Source organism: Chelonia mydas, chromosome 5 (assembly GCF_015237465.2).
Source record: "Chelonia mydas isolate rCheMyd1 chromosome 5, rCheMyd1.pri.v2, whole genome shotgun sequence".
Classification (NCBI taxonomy): Eukaryota; Metazoa; Chordata; order Testudines; family Cheloniidae; genus Chelonia; species Chelonia mydas.
Genome location: NC_051245.2, coordinates 84,684,013 through 84,701,430, shown reverse-complemented (window position 1 = coordinate 84,701,430; position 17,418 = coordinate 84,684,013). Strand labels below are relative to the sequence as shown.

The 17,418-nt window shown below is 38.0% G+C and overlaps 1 protein-coding gene across 1 annotated transcript in view; it reads right to left on the bottom strand.

Moving 5' to 3' along the window:
- Positions 1 to 16,654, bottom strand: part of CNTNAP4 (contactin associated protein family member 4) — a 304,543-nt gene extending 287,889 nt beyond the window's left edge. Inside the window, exon 1 of the mRNA XM_007066427.3 lies at positions 16,259 to 16,654. Within this exon, the coding sequence (XP_007066489.2) occupies positions 16,259 to 16,343 (85 nt within the window). The 5' untranslated portion in view covers positions 16,344 to 16,654. The remainder of the gene's footprint in view (positions 1 to 16,258) is intronic.
- Between the last annotated feature and the right edge of the window lie 764 nt (positions 16,655 to 17,418).

The following is a 17,418-nucleotide window of genomic DNA, read 5'->3' as shown; positions in this document are numbered from 1 at the left end:
GCACAGCAAAAGTAACCCTGCAGTGTTATAACTGTATTTCCATAAGAAGGATTGGACAGTGGGAGAAATTTGCCTGTGTAATTATGCAGCCAAACCCACTCAGCTCTAACATCCTTAGTCAAATTATCATCTCTCTTATCAATATGTCAATAAAATAATAAAACTAGAGGGGAAGAATCTGTATGACTTTTCACTGCTTTCTATATGCAGGCTGTGAGCAGGAGTGATTAGTTGAGGTTGGGGATGACAATCTTATTCCTCAGGATACTACTCAGGTTTGTATTACCTTTCATGAATGTTGTGTCCCCTTCCTCTGTGACTTTAGCTAATGTAATATTCATTCATTGATCATGCCCCAGCCTTCCTCAGTCCCACACCCAAAAACGCACCATGCATTGATGGAGGGAGCCACCTGCTGAAGGCAATTCCATTCTACATTGTCTTCTTAGATTGCCCTACACACACTCACTTCAATTTGGAACACCACCAATTCTGCTTTCTGTTACTGATTCTACTTTATACTATGTTGTTAACTCACTCAAAAGGAATTCTAGTAGACAAGAGAAGCACAGCTTTCCATTACAGAAGATATGATACGATAGGGACAAATCAGCTTAAGTATTTATACAAAACTATATTTCATTTTTGTTTCAACAAATTATCCAGTGTTAAACTAAGGCTCAGTAATTCCTGGGATCAGCACTTTTGCCTTTTCTGAAGATATACTATATTGGTTACCCACCCACCCACCTGTCAAACTGAAATTCAATAAGAGATCACATATTTTTGCTATCAGGTCAGCAAACTCATTTTTCAACTGCTTCAGGACCATTGCAGGGAAACAACAATTTGTTTTAGTGATTTGTTGCGTGGGATACTGGAGTGTCAAAAGGAACAAATGGACAATTTAAATAGCAACATGTCACCAAAATCAATGGTTTTAAGGAGTAATCTTTTATGTGGTACATACAATAGGGCCATAATCTGGCTGCAAATGCCCAACAAAGAATTCCTCTGTTTGCTCAAGTGTTCTTCAGAGTAGGGGGCTATCCTGGGGGGAGAGAAGGGATATGGTGTATGGAACCTATCCTACTGGCACAACTAGGAGCAGCCCAGAAGCTACCTACGGTCCATTTTGGTCAATTTCACACTAGTCATAGGATTTTAAAAATCATCAATTTCATGATTTCAGCTATTTAAATCTGAAATTTCACAGAGTGGTAACTGTAGGGGTCCTGACCCGAAAAGGAGTTGTGCGGGGGTCGCAAGGTTATTGTAGGTGGGTTGCAGTACTGCTTCCCTTACTTCTGCACTGCTGCTGGCGGCGACGCTGCCTTCAGGGCTGTGCAGCTGGAAAGCGGCGGCTGCTGGCTGGGAGCCCAGCTCTGAAGGCAGAGCCACGGCCAGGAGCAGTGCAGAACGAATGATGGCATGGTATGGTATTCCACCCTTACTTCTGTGCTACTGCTGGTGGGGTGCCACCTTCAGAACGGGGCACCTGTCCAGAAGCCACTGCTCTCCAGCCACCCAGCTCTGAAGGCAGTGCAGAAGTAAGGGTGGCAATACCACAACCCCCTGAAATAACCTTGCAACCCCCCTGCAACTCCCTTTTGCGTCAGGACCCCCAATATGAGAAAAGCTGATCTCCCTCAAAAGTATAGGGTAAAAGCACACACAAGACCAGATTTCACAGGGAGGTGGGGGAGGGAGACAAGATTTTGCAGTCTGTAACAGGTTTTTCATGGCCTTGAATTTGGTAGGGCCCTAATCATTACTAACCATAAACAGCAGAATATAAACCAACATATCTGTTGGTACACAATACTAGAAGCAGAAAGGAAAACCAGGTAGTTGCTGCTCAGTAACTTATGATCCCATGAATCATAATACCAGCCATGTTCAACTGTAGTTCTTTCCACAACTTTGTTGGTGCCATGCTACACCTGTAAGCAACAGTTTCTAAACACAAATCTAGTAGTGCTAGTGTGCTTTATAACATGCTTCATTCACAAAACCTGCAGAGTGATCAGGAAGCTTCTCCATCTGGGCACCTTCTGGACAGTGTAAATGAAATTCACCAATCAACTTAAAAGGCATGCTAGTCCCACTAGAACTGTTAAAAATAACAGACTCCTTCCTAAACTGTTTGTCATGCCTGTGCATACTCTGCTGAAATGAATTCACATTTTCAGAAGCTGAAACTCCTGAGTTATGAAGAGGAATGGCTGTGTTCAATAGTACCACATTAGGGTGGCAAGGAATGAGATGAGATGAGATGAGAATTAAGCATTTTTTAAAGCTAACAAAAATTGTATCTCATTATGTTGTTTGCCAGTGTAGAAGTAGGTAAAACAGCTCTGATTGTTCTCAAAATGTAAACAATCTGCCTATATCTCTGTATATTACTGACCCTTCTTAGGATACCCCAGTTGTACATTTTGTTACTGTGGATAAAGGACAAAAAGCTGTTGATTTGCGGAACTGTCAAGCAAAGCTTACTGCATCTGTAGCCTTTTTCTTTGCTCATCTCTAAACAGCTTACTAAAAAACAAGGCAGCGATGTATCTTATCGATTTAGGCATAGTCAAAATGGAGGAAACTTACGCTGTGTGATCCACACTAGAGATCTCTTATCCTCACTGCAGCTCTGTTATATATCCTGCTCAATCATTGTGCACAACTATTCATTGACCTTGATGGAAGTTCCATGTACATACTGAGCATGGGATAGATAGATAGCGGAACTGCAGTGTGGATCTGAGAACATGAATATAGTACTTAAAACCACAGCAAATCTAGGAGTTTTGTTTTTAAACAAGGCTATATGCTGATTATTCACAAACATACCTCAGACCAAAATTTTAAATTCTGGCTTCTAATTTAGCATGCAAAATCATCTGGGGTTCACTATAATTTGCATGTGCAGTCCTGCCAACCCCGGGGTGTTCAAAATTATGGGTCAGACTCCGAAACATTGAGGCCAGTTTTAAAATCAGATTTTTTTTAATCCAATGAATTGAGTTCTTTTTATTTGCCCCCTCGTTACTGAGCCTTTAGGGTGTATTGATTTAACGTTTTCTGGCTTTCCTCCACAACCATATGGGCTAGAAGCTTACTTTTTTAAAATGAAAGCTGAGATTCTCAAGCAATCATTTGAAAACCAGGGCTTTAAGGAAAACACCAAATTATCATAAGACTCATGATAAAATCATGAGATTTGGCAACACTGCAGCTGCAAATGACAGTTACATGCCTAAACACCCTTTGCATTTTAGTCTATTTATCTGTATAAAAGATGGTGCCTGCAAAATAGGCCAGCAGGTTGAAGTCACTTTTAAAAATTGACTCTTAATATATTTTAAGTTAACCATTGGTCACTTCTTAAAATTTTTCAGCACTCATACTTAAATACATTCAAATAATCACAGAAATCCCAAGTGAATAACTACTATGGAAGAATCTTTCTACAAGTATTCAGTACAATGGGTGGAAAACTCCAGATTTTTTAGGATCAGAACCACCACACAGAGCACAATAGCCAAGGCAGTTCATCAGCATCCAAACCATATGTCTGAGCCAGAGACAATTCCAACCGTTGGAGAACATGCTAGGAAAACATTGCTGGTACAGGAAAATTACAGTCTGGCATTTGGGCTTGTGATTTATATTGGAAGAGTAGGGGGAAGGGTTATAAAATATACTGCCTCAGTAACTCAGAGCAGTGGTTCTTCAAAACTTGCTTTTGATTAATCATGTACATCTTTTTTCCTTGGCATCATAAGACATTCTGCACTTGATTAAAAAGAAAAACCAAAAACCACACATTTCTAAGCAGCAAAACCAATACCAAAAAACACTCGAGAGACAAAAATGTTAATACATTATTTGAAATGAATTATCTGTATATTTAAATGTTATTTCTAAGCAAACACATTGATCCAAGTTTGATCAAGCCTAATGCTGCTATGCACATTTCCTATTTTTATCCAAAGCTCTGAGGAGAACATTTTATATTAAGAGCTAAAATATTCTTAAAAGTTAATATATTAACATTAAGAAATCACTGACCCTGTGTAGGGGAGGGGAAATTAGAACTGAAATAATCATCATCCATCTCTGATAGAAGGGATGCCTGACTAATGTCTGGATTTCCCCTCATTTAGATCCCCCCCTGAATATTTGAATAAGTGGGAACACTTTAATTAATGCTATATTTTCAATATTGAACTACTGAGGGCGATAATGAACTCTTCAAAAATCTGCTAGAAGTATTCCTACATGGTCAATTGGGCAGAAGAAGACCACACTCTAACCATCTCTTACATGACACATTCAGTGACTGCTACTTTTTGATAAATGATATGCTCAGTCATGTAGGACATGGAATTCCTTCTGAATGAGTTACTGAAAGGAAAGCAACATTCTTGGGAACTTTCTTAAAGTGATTGAAGTGGATTCAAAAAGACCTCCTCATGCATATCAGCATTTCAGGCAGTAGGTGTCTGTCCTTAAAGGAGGCTCCAAAACAGTAACTTTTGTATGTAGCCTCTCTTTTTAAGATGCACCACATAACAGTGAAGAATATGTGGTGCTCAGTGATGAGAAGGGCATTTCCTACAGAGGGTTTTCACCTCAGTGATTGACAACTGATGAACGATGGTGTAATGTAATGAGATAAACTGTAAAACAGAAGGTTAAAATATTTGTGGGATTGTGGTAAACACAAGAGCTGTTGGGGAGGCTTGACAGAGCTGGCAGAAGTTCCAGGGCCTAGGAAATTGACTGGAGGGTCCCCACTGCCAAGAGGGATGTCAGACACAAGGTGTACATCCAGAGTGCATACCTACCTGGCCAAAAGCCAGGGACAATGCCTAAACTCTGTGAAGCCCCAACAAGCTAAGGATATGTGGGATTCAGCCAGTGCTTAATTTGTGCCAGGGCTTGCCATGGGTGAGCCTGGCACCTCTAGGCTTGGCAGTTTATAACCCTGGCACGCTTTGGCTTGCCGCATCAGTTAGGAAAGTAAAAAAAATAAAATTGGATGAGCCCCAGCACCTCTTTCATTACAAATTAAGCACCAGATGCAGCAGTTGGATCCCCACAGCAGTCTGACAGGTGTCTGACCTGGAGGAGCTCAACCAGATCTGGGACAGATGGTTCCTAGTGTAATGGTGAAAGACAGATGAGAAGAAAACTGAATATAAGAGGATACTTCAAATATTCTGCAATATGACAGTGCATAATCTGGGCACTGTGCAAAAACTCTACAGTGTGCAGCTCAGTTAATTCAATTCAGAACAGTAACAAATATTAGTATTAAACACTGAGGAGTGAAACAGTGTGTATTCTGGTGATGAAGAATATGCTGGGGAAGTAGAATCAGGAAGTACAGCTTTTTTGGTGCATTCCACCATCATCTTTGAATCACAGAAGATGGACACAGAAAAACCCTATTTTATCATCATCTTCATCCCTCCCTCCCAGCATTCAAACCACTATTGCTTGCATTATGTTCCTCATATTGCACAGGTCCACTTTCATAACTGATATCAGCATGAGCAACACTATCCATATCAATGTCAATTTGCTGGAGATTCTTCTCATATGTGGATATAAATCAGGAGTATCCCAAATGACATCAATAAGATTACACAGTCTAAAACTGGTGACACAGAGAGATGAATCAGGCCCATTGTTTTAAAGGGCGTTTTGATTTCTTGACTAATTTTCTTCTGAGTCTAAGGTTAAGTTTTTGAAAATTAAGTTTTTGTTCATATCTCAAGGAAAAGCACATTTCTACCTCCTTACCTATGTTCTCTTTTACCTGTGCAATGGAGTCCGATTTGATTTTTTTATTTGAACCAGAATCGGGAGAAACTGACATTCTCAGACTGGAAGAAATACAGATTTCAGGATGAAGTAGATGGAGATTCAGATACTGGTTTTCATGTGCTTTCACTAGCAGCTTGCTGAAGAGTATTAGCCATTTTTTTAAAGCTGAAGTTGGGAAACACGCTGAGCACCTGCTCTAAGAGCTTGAGAACCTTTAACCATCCCCCATGTTTGCTGAAGAGACTCAATACAAGAAACCGTAGAGACTAACCAATTTATTTGAGCATAAGCTTTCGTGAGCTACAGCTCACTTCATCGGATCCGATGAAGTGAGCTGTAGCTCACGAAAGCTCATGCTCAAATAAACTGGTCAGTCTCTAAGGTGCCACAAGTACTCCTTTTCTTTTTGCGAATACAGACTAACATGGCTGTTACTCTAATACAAGAAATGTTCACCATCTTATAGGACTATGCTTTGAAAAGGTGCAACATGTGCTTCCCTTTACACACGATCTGATCTGCCGGCCGTAGAAGAGGGTGAATGGATCTGTAGACTTGCCTTTGTCTTCCCCATTTCTGTTCAGGGCTGCTCATGGCCTTAAGTATAGTTCTAGTAGCTGGGATCACCAAGGCAGAGGGACACCCACTCCCTGATGCTAGCAGCAGGAAAGGGCAGTGATGTAGGAGCCACTACAGTAACTCTATTACACCGGAATCCTCTAGGGGCCAGATCTGCTACCGATCAAGTTTGCTTTGTGTCAGGGACCTGGAGCAAAACATATTTACCCAACCTCAGATTTGGGATCTCAACATTTATTTCTATCATGCGGATAAACAATATGTTATAAGTGCAGACACAAGAGACCATAACATAACATGTCTGTTAAGGACACATAAGAGCACAGGTGTGAAAAAGTCATAAATCTCTCATTTTTAAAAATAATCTATTGGTTAACCATTTCCTGGAATATTTATGACACCATGGAATCATTCCAGTCTTTCATATAAATAAACACAGATATTCAGCATTCCCTATATATACTGAATCATCATGATCTGCCATTCTAACAATATACTGATATTAGATCTTTTAATCATAATGCTCAAATAGGCACTGATGAACATTGAAGCTTAGTATAGTATCTGCAACTCAACATACATTTTCAGCACCTGGGGCAATATCTTAGAAATGCATCCACTGAAAGAATTTCATTCTCTCACCAAATATATGACACACAAACATACATTCCACTATAGGTGAAAATCAAAGCAGGAAATTCTAAAATGAGGTTTTCCAATCTGTGTTTAGCTACAGTGTTGTAGATCCCTGCAGAGTATTATCACAGTGGTAGAATACCTCATTTCCAAGAAATGTTTAAAAAAAAAAAAAAAAAAAAAAGACTCTCAAACAGAATCTGTAACATAAAGAAGAATTGGAAACTGGGAGAGAAAAAGCACAGTCCAATCCCAGACAGTAGTGATTCTGCAGAGAGTAATACACAGGAGACTAAAACAGACACACTTTCTACTACAGTTTCTAAAGGATGAAAGAGTGCAAGAAATATTTTCTCCAGTTATTTTATATATATATATGAAAAAGACTCTACCTAAAAGTGAAAAAGATGAACAGTACCTAACTCTGGGAGAAAGGAGAGGGACAGCAGAGATGGCATCACTCTACATAGCAGCTTGTCACTAGATCAGGAATGAACAGTACTAAAAAGTAGGCTCATGGAATTAACATCTATGGCATGAAGCCCTTTTCTGGGCAGACTGTAGCTAGTTTGAACAGATACATGGAAATGTCTGACTCATTTGCTCATGTTTACCTTTTCACTCCAAAAAAGCATTTTTTTAATTTAATTGAGTTGTCTTTAGCTTAGCCCATTTTGCCTATATTAAGTAGAGTCCTGTCCTTCAAACATATATGACTTCATTTTCAAGTTCCTTCTGTCCTCTCTAGTGAGCATCACTGTACAATAAAGATTTGAGTTTGAAATCCCATGAATGATAGAGTAAAAAACATTAAGAAATAAACAAACACACACACACACCCATTGCTATGTGTTTATATTAGAGAAGGCAAGATCAAAGAAATGCTCTTTGCACTTGGAGTGCAAGATGGTGAGGTTGTGATAGTCCTTAGATCCTGTGAGAGGTCATTCCAGTGTCTTGGGCTGACCCCCCAAGTCTCATTAAAAGTCAGTGGGACTTGGCTCCTTAGTGCTTACGTGACTTTTGAAAATGGGGCTCTGAATAGGAGTCTTGGGCTCAGCACCACTTAGAAGCTTTTAAAAATTCTACCCATCATCTCATAGACCCACTGGCAGCTTTTTTGGTTCCACACATCTCAAGAGAGTGATTTCATAAGCAAGGGAACAACCTAAAGTTATTCCAACAGTCTCCTCCTGTCCTCCAGTTTCTCTTTAGTCAATTTGGATAAGTGGGTAATTCATATCAGCAACTTAGCTCCGTATCTGAATCCTCTGAACAAGGCAGGATGAAAAAGCAGTTACCCATCACACTTTCATATAGACAGGTGATGAATAGCTCAGTTACACTCAAAGCGTCTAGAATATCACTGCTTGCTAGTATGTTTGGAGGCTCTTATTCAATTTTTAGTTAGGCAAAAATCCCATTGATCTCCATGAGAGTTGTGCCTGAGTAAGGACTTCAGGATCTGGTGTACAGCTTTTCACTTTTTAACAATATTTCTTAGTTACGGAAATGTGTGAATGTTTCTTTAAAGAAAACAATCAGTACCTCTTGGCATGATTACAAAATGCTTTCCAACTAGAGATTTTGATTTCCTCTGTACAGTAGCTAGGAATCCCTCCATTGATCAGTGAAAAGAGTTATAGTGAGACATACGGTTTACTGGCTTACAGAATGTCAGGTCTTTCAGACTGTATAAAGATCTATAATGGCACTGAGAATCTTTTCTGCTTTATCACTGTGACAGAGGGGGATGTGGAGCCTGTAGTATATTACTGACCATTCACACCCCTTTTTACACAACTTGCTTTCTGCTATTAAAAAAAGCCATCAGCACAAAGACAACATTAAATTCTAGCAGGCTTTGGGTTAAATCGTGCCTTTAAATCACAGCCTATAATAGGGAGTGATGCAGAAAGGCAGCACCCTAGCATGAGTTCCAGAAGGAACTGTGCATCAGAAATAGTGGTCCCACTGAAATCAGTGAGTTTGCCCGTGATTTCAGCGGAGCCAGGATTTCACCCAGTGTTCCACTCTTCCCACTCAGTGGCTCTACGCCATTACCCACTCCCTGCTTTGTTCTCTCTGGTGTGTCTTGGGCCAGCATCTACACTAGCCTGAATAGTTCTTGCACTCAGAAGAGGGCAAGGTGTGCATCTGTGTCCAAACACAGCACAGGGGAACAAGTAGGATAGATGACTATTTTTTGGTGTCCTTCAGCTCCTATGCACCCACACTTGTTTACAAGCTGATCAATAGGACATGGCATAGATAGGCCAGTTATTGAAGCCATGATTTATATGGACACTTTGTGTCTACACAGAAACCAATAGAGGCCACCACATACCTTAAAAATAAGGCATACTAGATAATTAGTAATGCACAGTGAGAAACTGGAAAGATTACAACGTACACTCTTAACACTTCTATTTAATTAGTGCTAAAGGAAAATTTCTGGCAGTGTAACAAAAATCTTTTTGTATTATAATTAGTTTTACTTCAATATATGCTACTGTGAAAAGAACATGTGTAGTTGCTGAGTTTTTTGTCTCCTACAGTAATTACAGATTACACATACTGATCACATTTAATCAAACCACAGGAGACTGACACATAGAAATTATACTGCAGGTGAGTTAACTCAGATGCATTAGGCTCCCAACATGGAATACAATCTACCTACATGATGTTTATCAATGTAAAATATCACCTGGATGTCTTCTTTTTGCCCAAAGCGTTGTCCTACAGACTTGTTCTCATATTAAGCTGTTCCACGTAATCGGCTAGTTTGGTGTTTTGTTCAGTTACTCAGCATCTGAGTAATACCATGTACTTCATATTGCACAACCCAGAGTGTGTTGTGAGGTTTCACAGATTTCTCCTAAAAACTGTATTTTTGCAGTAACTTTGAACAGGTCAACCCATTAAATTCAGCCACAGCCAAGGAATAAAGTCAAGTACATTTCAACAGTTTCATACAACAGGTGATTTTTTTTTATTATTATTGAATAATATTCTTGTGGATAAAGGACTCGTGCTGAAATAGTTTTCCCCCTATAAAATTACACTTTAAAAATCTATTATTCCTTTAAATCTTTTCTCGTTGGTATTTAATTGTGGACTGATTCAAACGTCTAAAAGTGCAAGATATAAGTTACTGGTTAACTGCATAAATTCAAATATTCCAACATGCTGTTTCTAATCCAATTTTCCCTCAAGATCACACATGTAAATATACTAATTGCACAAACACTGTTATAGAAACAAACAGGCACTTTACCAGTTAGGAACAAGCAATATCTTATTCTTGAACACTATCAGGTAATAAGATATCCTTAATAAAAAAGTAACTAGACCCGCTACCCAGCTGGATAGACCTCCTTCTATATTGTTTTTCTTTCCTTTGTGATTTAAAGCCTTAGAGGTACTTTTCAGCACTGGTCTATTAAAAAGGTATGGTCTTTAAATAATAATTTTGTAGTTACTAATTTAAGTCTATTTAAAAATGTCAAAAGTTTCCAGGCTTCAATCACTTTTCAAATTATTGCATTGAAAATACTCATTAACTGGAACATAAGCGGTATCATTTTTTATCTGCCAGTTCACACTACTCTGCTCATTGTAAGCAGAGTAGTAGTTTCTAATGAACCATGAAGAGAATTCACTCTGAAAAACAGGGTCTGGAGCCCAATACTTCTCTTATTGCCATAAATGTAAGGTGTCAATATGATCAGGATAAGGCCACTGAGTGTGTTTCTAAAAGATATTATAGAGACAAGGTGGATAAGGTAATATCTTTTATTGAAGCAACTTCTGTTGATGAGAGAGACAAGCTTTCAAGCTACACAGAAGAACTCTATGTGACTCGAAAGCTTGTCTCTCTCACCAAACAGAAGTTGGCCCAGTAAAAAATATTACCTTACCCACTTTGTCTCTCTAATATCTTGGGACCGACACAGCTACAACTACACTGCATACAAGATATTAGACCTTGAGCATTCTATTTGTGTGCGTGTGTGCACCCCCCACCCATACTATAAACCATCCCTATCCAAAATTTCCCATTAGCTTATTTAGGTTATGCCCCAAGTGCACTATTGACATTTAAAAAAAAAAAAAACCTCTCTCTCAATAGTGTGTCTCACATTCATTCCATTCAGGGGGAAAAGGGGTCTTGAGTTGTGTCTGAGTAAATTAGTGACAGTACATGATGGCATGTGGAGGTATGAAGATATTATCACCATCAATTTGGGATTGATGCGTTACTCAGTAGTGTCAAAACCACAAATTAGTTATGCATACCATGTCGAAGAAGTGCAAATGAATGTTTTATACCACATCACACCATCACAAGCATACAGAATGGGGCATGTTCTACAGAAAAAAAGTATTTTACATACATCAGAGTTTTAAACAATGCTATTAGTACTATTTTTGGTATCCTTCCACCTGTAAAACCAGGATTCCTTAACAACATGAATTAAAAGTGAAGGCTTGTCTCGGGGAGAGCAAAATTATAATTTATGAACTTCAGAAACCTCTAAAATAGCCTAAGATAGCTGTTTCATACAGAAAAAGTTGTCTGATAACATCTGAAATTTGAATTAAAGTTGTGTCCCGCTGGAAAGATTAAAAAGATATATTTAGATAATCATCTTTTTGAAACAGGAATAGTCCTTTTAGAGTGTTTGGAAAGTACCTAGCACATAATAATGGGTGCTACCATAAAAAAAAACCCACCCACAACTAAATATTAATACTAATAGAAAAGGGTGGTGATTGGGAATGTGAGGGGAGGAGAGAATTCCTAACTTTCACATAAAACAAAGCTCTCATTTCTGTGAGATATGGCACCTTTAACATACTTCTGATAGAATACCAGTGGTCAGTTTTGGGGAAAAATTTACTTTTGAAAGAAGGAAACATTTCTCCAGCAATGTGGTGGTGGGATTTTTTGTTTTTGTTTTTCCTTTTTTCCCCCATTGGTGCTATTAGAAGTTGCTCTTCAGTTTTGAATGTTAGAACTAGTCCTACTGTTGATGATGATTAGGCAGACTACAGGTGAGCTTGTCAAAAGATACATAAGTGAAATTTATCAGATGAATATCACCACTCCTTACATTCTATCGTTATGCTACACATAAACAGGTATATACATGTCTTAAGGAGGCACTCTTACTGGATCCATAGTTATGATTACTTTACGAGATGCAGTTAATTTATGAATCTCTCTCTCTCTCTCCACCCATAAATGGATATTCATCTATAAACTGAAAGAGAAAAAGTATAATACTTGAGAGTTTGGAAGCTGTAGCATTAATATTTGCACAAGTTAGTGGTGAACTCAGTACACCTGACAGGCAAACAGAAAAACTACTTTAAAAGGAACATATACAATAGTCCCTAATGTGTGACACCAGTTGATAGTATACGTTACATGTAATCCACTGTATTCTGCTTAGACAGTTATTTCATTTTTAGGTTTTTTTTTCTTTTGCTTTCCAAATCCACTGAATACTCTACTATGAAAGACTCAATATGATTAAGATACTACTCTCTAATAGCAAAAGAGAGGTTCTGTACTGTAATGTTAACAAGAAGTTCCAAAACAAAGACCAGTTGACTGACTTACATAAAGTATGGTCATTATCATATAACAATGAATCTTTGAGTTCAGGGGTATACCTAGAAGGAAAATAAAAACTCTTCTAGATATGGAAGACATTAGAAGCAGAAGTACATGCTTTCTGTCTTCACCTGTATACAGAGAAGAGATTTTATGTGAGAATTCTTTAATTTGTTGGCAGTATTTCCATTCATTCCCCAAATCATCCTTAATAGTTTTGGTCACAGTTGAGTTGAAATGTGTGTGAGATTTAATTATGTTTCATGCAACACTTCATTTTCAGAGAATTTCAAAGGAAGCACTCTACCTATCAGAGTTTCATGACCAAGTTTCAGGCAAGCATCCAGGAGCTAATTTACCAACTGACTGATTTATGGCTGTGGAGCCAGCTTCAAATAAAATAAAAATGTTTGCTGGCCCCACGAACAAAACTTTACAAGAGTACTTGCCTTGATCCTTACTTTAAAACTTCTATATGACTTTTCATGGTTTCTGATTTATGGCTGTATAGGTCAATTCCCTTTCAAATGCTATTGGAGTTTTAATTCTTCGGGAAGAGGTAACTACTTTCTAAACCTTTAACTGAAGGATTATTGGTACAGAACTTAAAATGTATGAGTTCCCAGTGATAACCATTATCTTACTGTGCTAAACCGTTTAGTGTGTCATCCTTCAGGAAAGGACATATACCCAGAGAAATGTCATGTTTCAATTTCAAAATGATACGGTTTTTCAGTTTCAGATATGGCGTACTTTAAAATGTCCTTAAGCAGTGAAGGAATATCTCAGAACAATATGGATAGAAGAAAAACTTCAGAACATATCAGTGTGTGTCAAAAAGGGGTATTCACAATCTAGACCATGATCAAACTCAGAAAAAGTTGCTTATACAACAAGCAATTCAGATTTGTGAATGTACACTTTGTGGTGAAATCCAGATCTCCTTACTCAGGTGTTTTTCAATTTATTTTAATGGAAGTTTGAGTAATGATAAAGTAAAAACTGAAGTATGATCTTCAGTATATGGCATTAAAGGAACACCAGAAAAAAACCCGAACAGTGGATTTAGTAGAAGAATGAAAATGTCATTCCATTTTCTCTAAGAATAACTGTGCTTTATCATATTAAAAACAAAGAAAATTCAAACGAAGAATCTGATTGTGACAGCTGTTTATTCTGAGTTATTTGAATTCATTAATTCATATAGGACAGTCATGTTCTGAAAGGGATTTCAGCATGCGGTTAACTTCTAATGAAGAAAGTGAAGTATGTTAAAGGGAGAGTAGAACTACTGCTGCATCGTTTTGCAGTAATTGGGGGACGGGACACAACACTCCCAGGACATTTGAAAACAAACAACTTATATTTTTTGTTAAATACATAGTCCGCCACCTCAGATGTACACTGCGCCTTTAAAAACAATTATCCATGTGAAATAAGTGCCTTTTCAGGATTATGTTTTGTGTTCTTGTGAGAAATGAGGGAGAGGTACAACCTACTGGAGATAAAAATCTCCCAAATTTTATTCCTGGCTCTGACACTGGTTTTCTCAATGAATTTAAGCAAGTTATTTCTCTTCTCCAAGCATCAGTTTAACCATTTGTAAAATGGGGAGTAAACTTATTTTCTTACTTAGAAAGGGTGTTTTGACTACTAAGTAATATAGGCAAATCACTTTCAATAGGAAAAAAATAAGTGTATTAACATAGTCATTCATTTACCAACATAAACTTAGCTTGACTTCTCTCTGAAAAGTATTAGAGAAAAAACAATAAATGTGGTTCACACCTGATTTATTTGACCCTTCATAATTCTATACTGGGAAAAGCTTGATTCCCCACCCCCACCCCCACCCCAAGCCTTGTTTCTTAAATTGTAAGAGTGACCTCTAGTGCTTTACTGTTTTGTTGTATTCTGGAAGTCCTATTTTACAATATGCCTTTCTGATCTGATTTAGTCTTGTGCATACTGCCAAATGCTATTAATGTGTGCTTCAATTATGATTTTGTGAAAATGAATGTATTCATAAACCATACGATGCAGAATGATGGAGAATTAAAGCTTAGACTGGATTGCAGCAGAGTATTTTACCAAAGGAGCTTATTATTCATGTTTAGGGCTACTCTATGCACTTGAGTATCAAATGAGATATGATTACTGAATGAAAGCACAAGATCATTTTGATGCTGCAATATCATCAGGCTCATGGTAGCATGTTTAGTTTACAAGCTGTCCAAAGGAAAACTCTTCAATACACATAGCACACAGCACTTCTAACTTCCTTGTCATGGCTTAGATGTTTGCACAGAGCTGTTCCCTGCTACAGTGCTGTAAAGTTATTCCTGAATGTTCTCCCAGTAGCACCAACATTCACATTCTTAAAATGCAGTCACTGTTTCAGCCTACCCCATTCATACGCTGCACAGCCAGCCCCTTAACTGGATTAAAAACCAAAACAAAACAGGCTGTTCATTTTAAGCATCTGACATTTAGGCAACTATTCTGATAGATAAGAATGGCCCTACTGGGTGAGACCAAAGGTCCATCTAGCCCAGTATCTGATCTTCCAACAGTGGCCAGTGCCAGGTGTCCCAGAGAGAATGAACAGAACAGGTAATCATCAAGTCATCCATCCCCTGCTGTCACTCATTCCCAGGTTCTGGCAAACAGATGTATCAAAAATAAAAATCCTTATGGTCCACTGAGTACAAGTACAACCAAAGGAAATCAGAACAATTACTGAACAGGTGAAATGCTTAGAAATTAGTGTCTGATAAATTTATTTAGGGTGAAAATGGTCAGACTTGATGCAACACTGAAACCAAAAGATCCCAGTGCTAAGTCACATTTACCTCAAATCTGCCTTCTAGAGGACAGGTTCTCTTACACATTGTGATCACTGTCTCTATATTGCAAAACCACCCTCTTGGCTAACTATGGTTTACTCATTTAAAAAAACAAAACAAACAAAACAAACCCACAACTTTCTGCTGCTGCTGATGGTGCCCTCTTCCTTAGTCATATATGAACACTATTCTCTATGCAGTCAGTGCACATCTTGTCCTCAACAGTTTTTCTTTGTTACATTTGCTTTACTCACGAACTGCACACTATTATGCATCAGATTTATTTCAGGAGCTTGTTTCAGGAGATGCAGATACCAGCCTTCCAAATTATAAATTGCTAAAAGCCAGGCTGATGCAGCATACAGTAGAAGTCTTCCAGTAATTTCAATGTAAGACACAATTCCTTGTAAAATGCAGCACTTCTCAACAGGAAACAAAAATTAAAATGGGGATGGAACATGCAATTCCTTGGTAAAATATTAATTTCAGATTATACTGGAACTTCTCAATAGAATTTTGTATATAGATTTGTATAAATAAATATATAGGACGGATTTTAGAACTTAAAAAATGACATTTCTCAGCCAAGGAAACATTTTCAGGCTAGCTATTTGTGGTCATGTTTTCAGAAGCATTAAGCATTTATTTCAAGAACAAGATTTATTCCAAAGCCAAATAAAATAGCCCAGAAGTTTTCAAAACAGTCTGGTCTGAGTTTTAAATCATTTGTAATACTTACATTTATTTCCTGCCACTATTGTGTTCCAGTTATGAACAGATAACAGAAACAGCAGCTTGAAGAAGATTTCAGTGACAGAATCCATGTTCACATTTACTGAGGCACCCAAAAGAACTAGAGTATTAGGAAACAGCTGCTCTGCACTTCAGTCCTATTCTTGCTTCCTCCTCTCTCTCTCCTTTCAGTGCTTCTCAGTAGTCAGACTCCTCAGTGAAATGCACTCTGCAACTGCTCACACATGCATACACACCTCCAAATCTGCTTTTTTTCCTCCCCTAACAACAGCAATCCCTTAAGAGCAGCAGCAAGAATCTCTCCTCCAATTTCACAGAATCACTCAGGGCTAAACTGCAAGACTACCCTGTACAGCTTGCTTACAGAAGCTACACGTTCACATGTGTCCTGGACACCCCTTGTGGTGATAGGTAGGAAATAAGAGTCTCTATTGAAAGCCAGACAACATGATAGAATATATTGCACATGTGCACCGGGACAGAGTCTTTGCTGGGCTCTCACTGTGCCCCATTCTTTATAGTGATTTTTAAGTATGTGGAGCGTATGTATTTGTTGCACATCCTGGTTTTCCTCTTCCTTCATACACCGTATCTAAAAAACTTTCAGTTGGTAAAGCATTTAGAAGTACCGCATTTTGGAGAGAATACATTATGTTTCTCAAGCATTTGTAGTACGAACTCAAAGAGTAGAGGCAAAAGTGCATTTCACCTTTACTTGTGAAGTAAATGTAGGAACTAATAACCTAGTATCCATCAGAAAATAATGCCTCAAAAATTACATTATGAGTACTACTTGAACTGACCATTAACCCATAAATGAAGGATCTTCAATAAGATGTATGTCACTTCATTAAGATTGTGTCAGCCTTTCCTGCATGCTATTGCTTATTTTGAGGGTTAAAATAAATACTTTGGGTGGTTATTTAGCACACAAGATATTAACTTGGGACTGCAGTGTTCTTTAAACTGTCCAAAGGTTTGTTAGAGGAGTATAAAAGCTTTAGTTTAGATCAATTTTTCAGAAGGATTTTGATCTGTACATTTTAATATATATCCCAATAATAGATACAAGCCTGCATCCATGAGAAATGCTATCAGTTTATTAGGGGCCCTCATTGCATCAGTGAGGCATTTTGTGCTACAGTG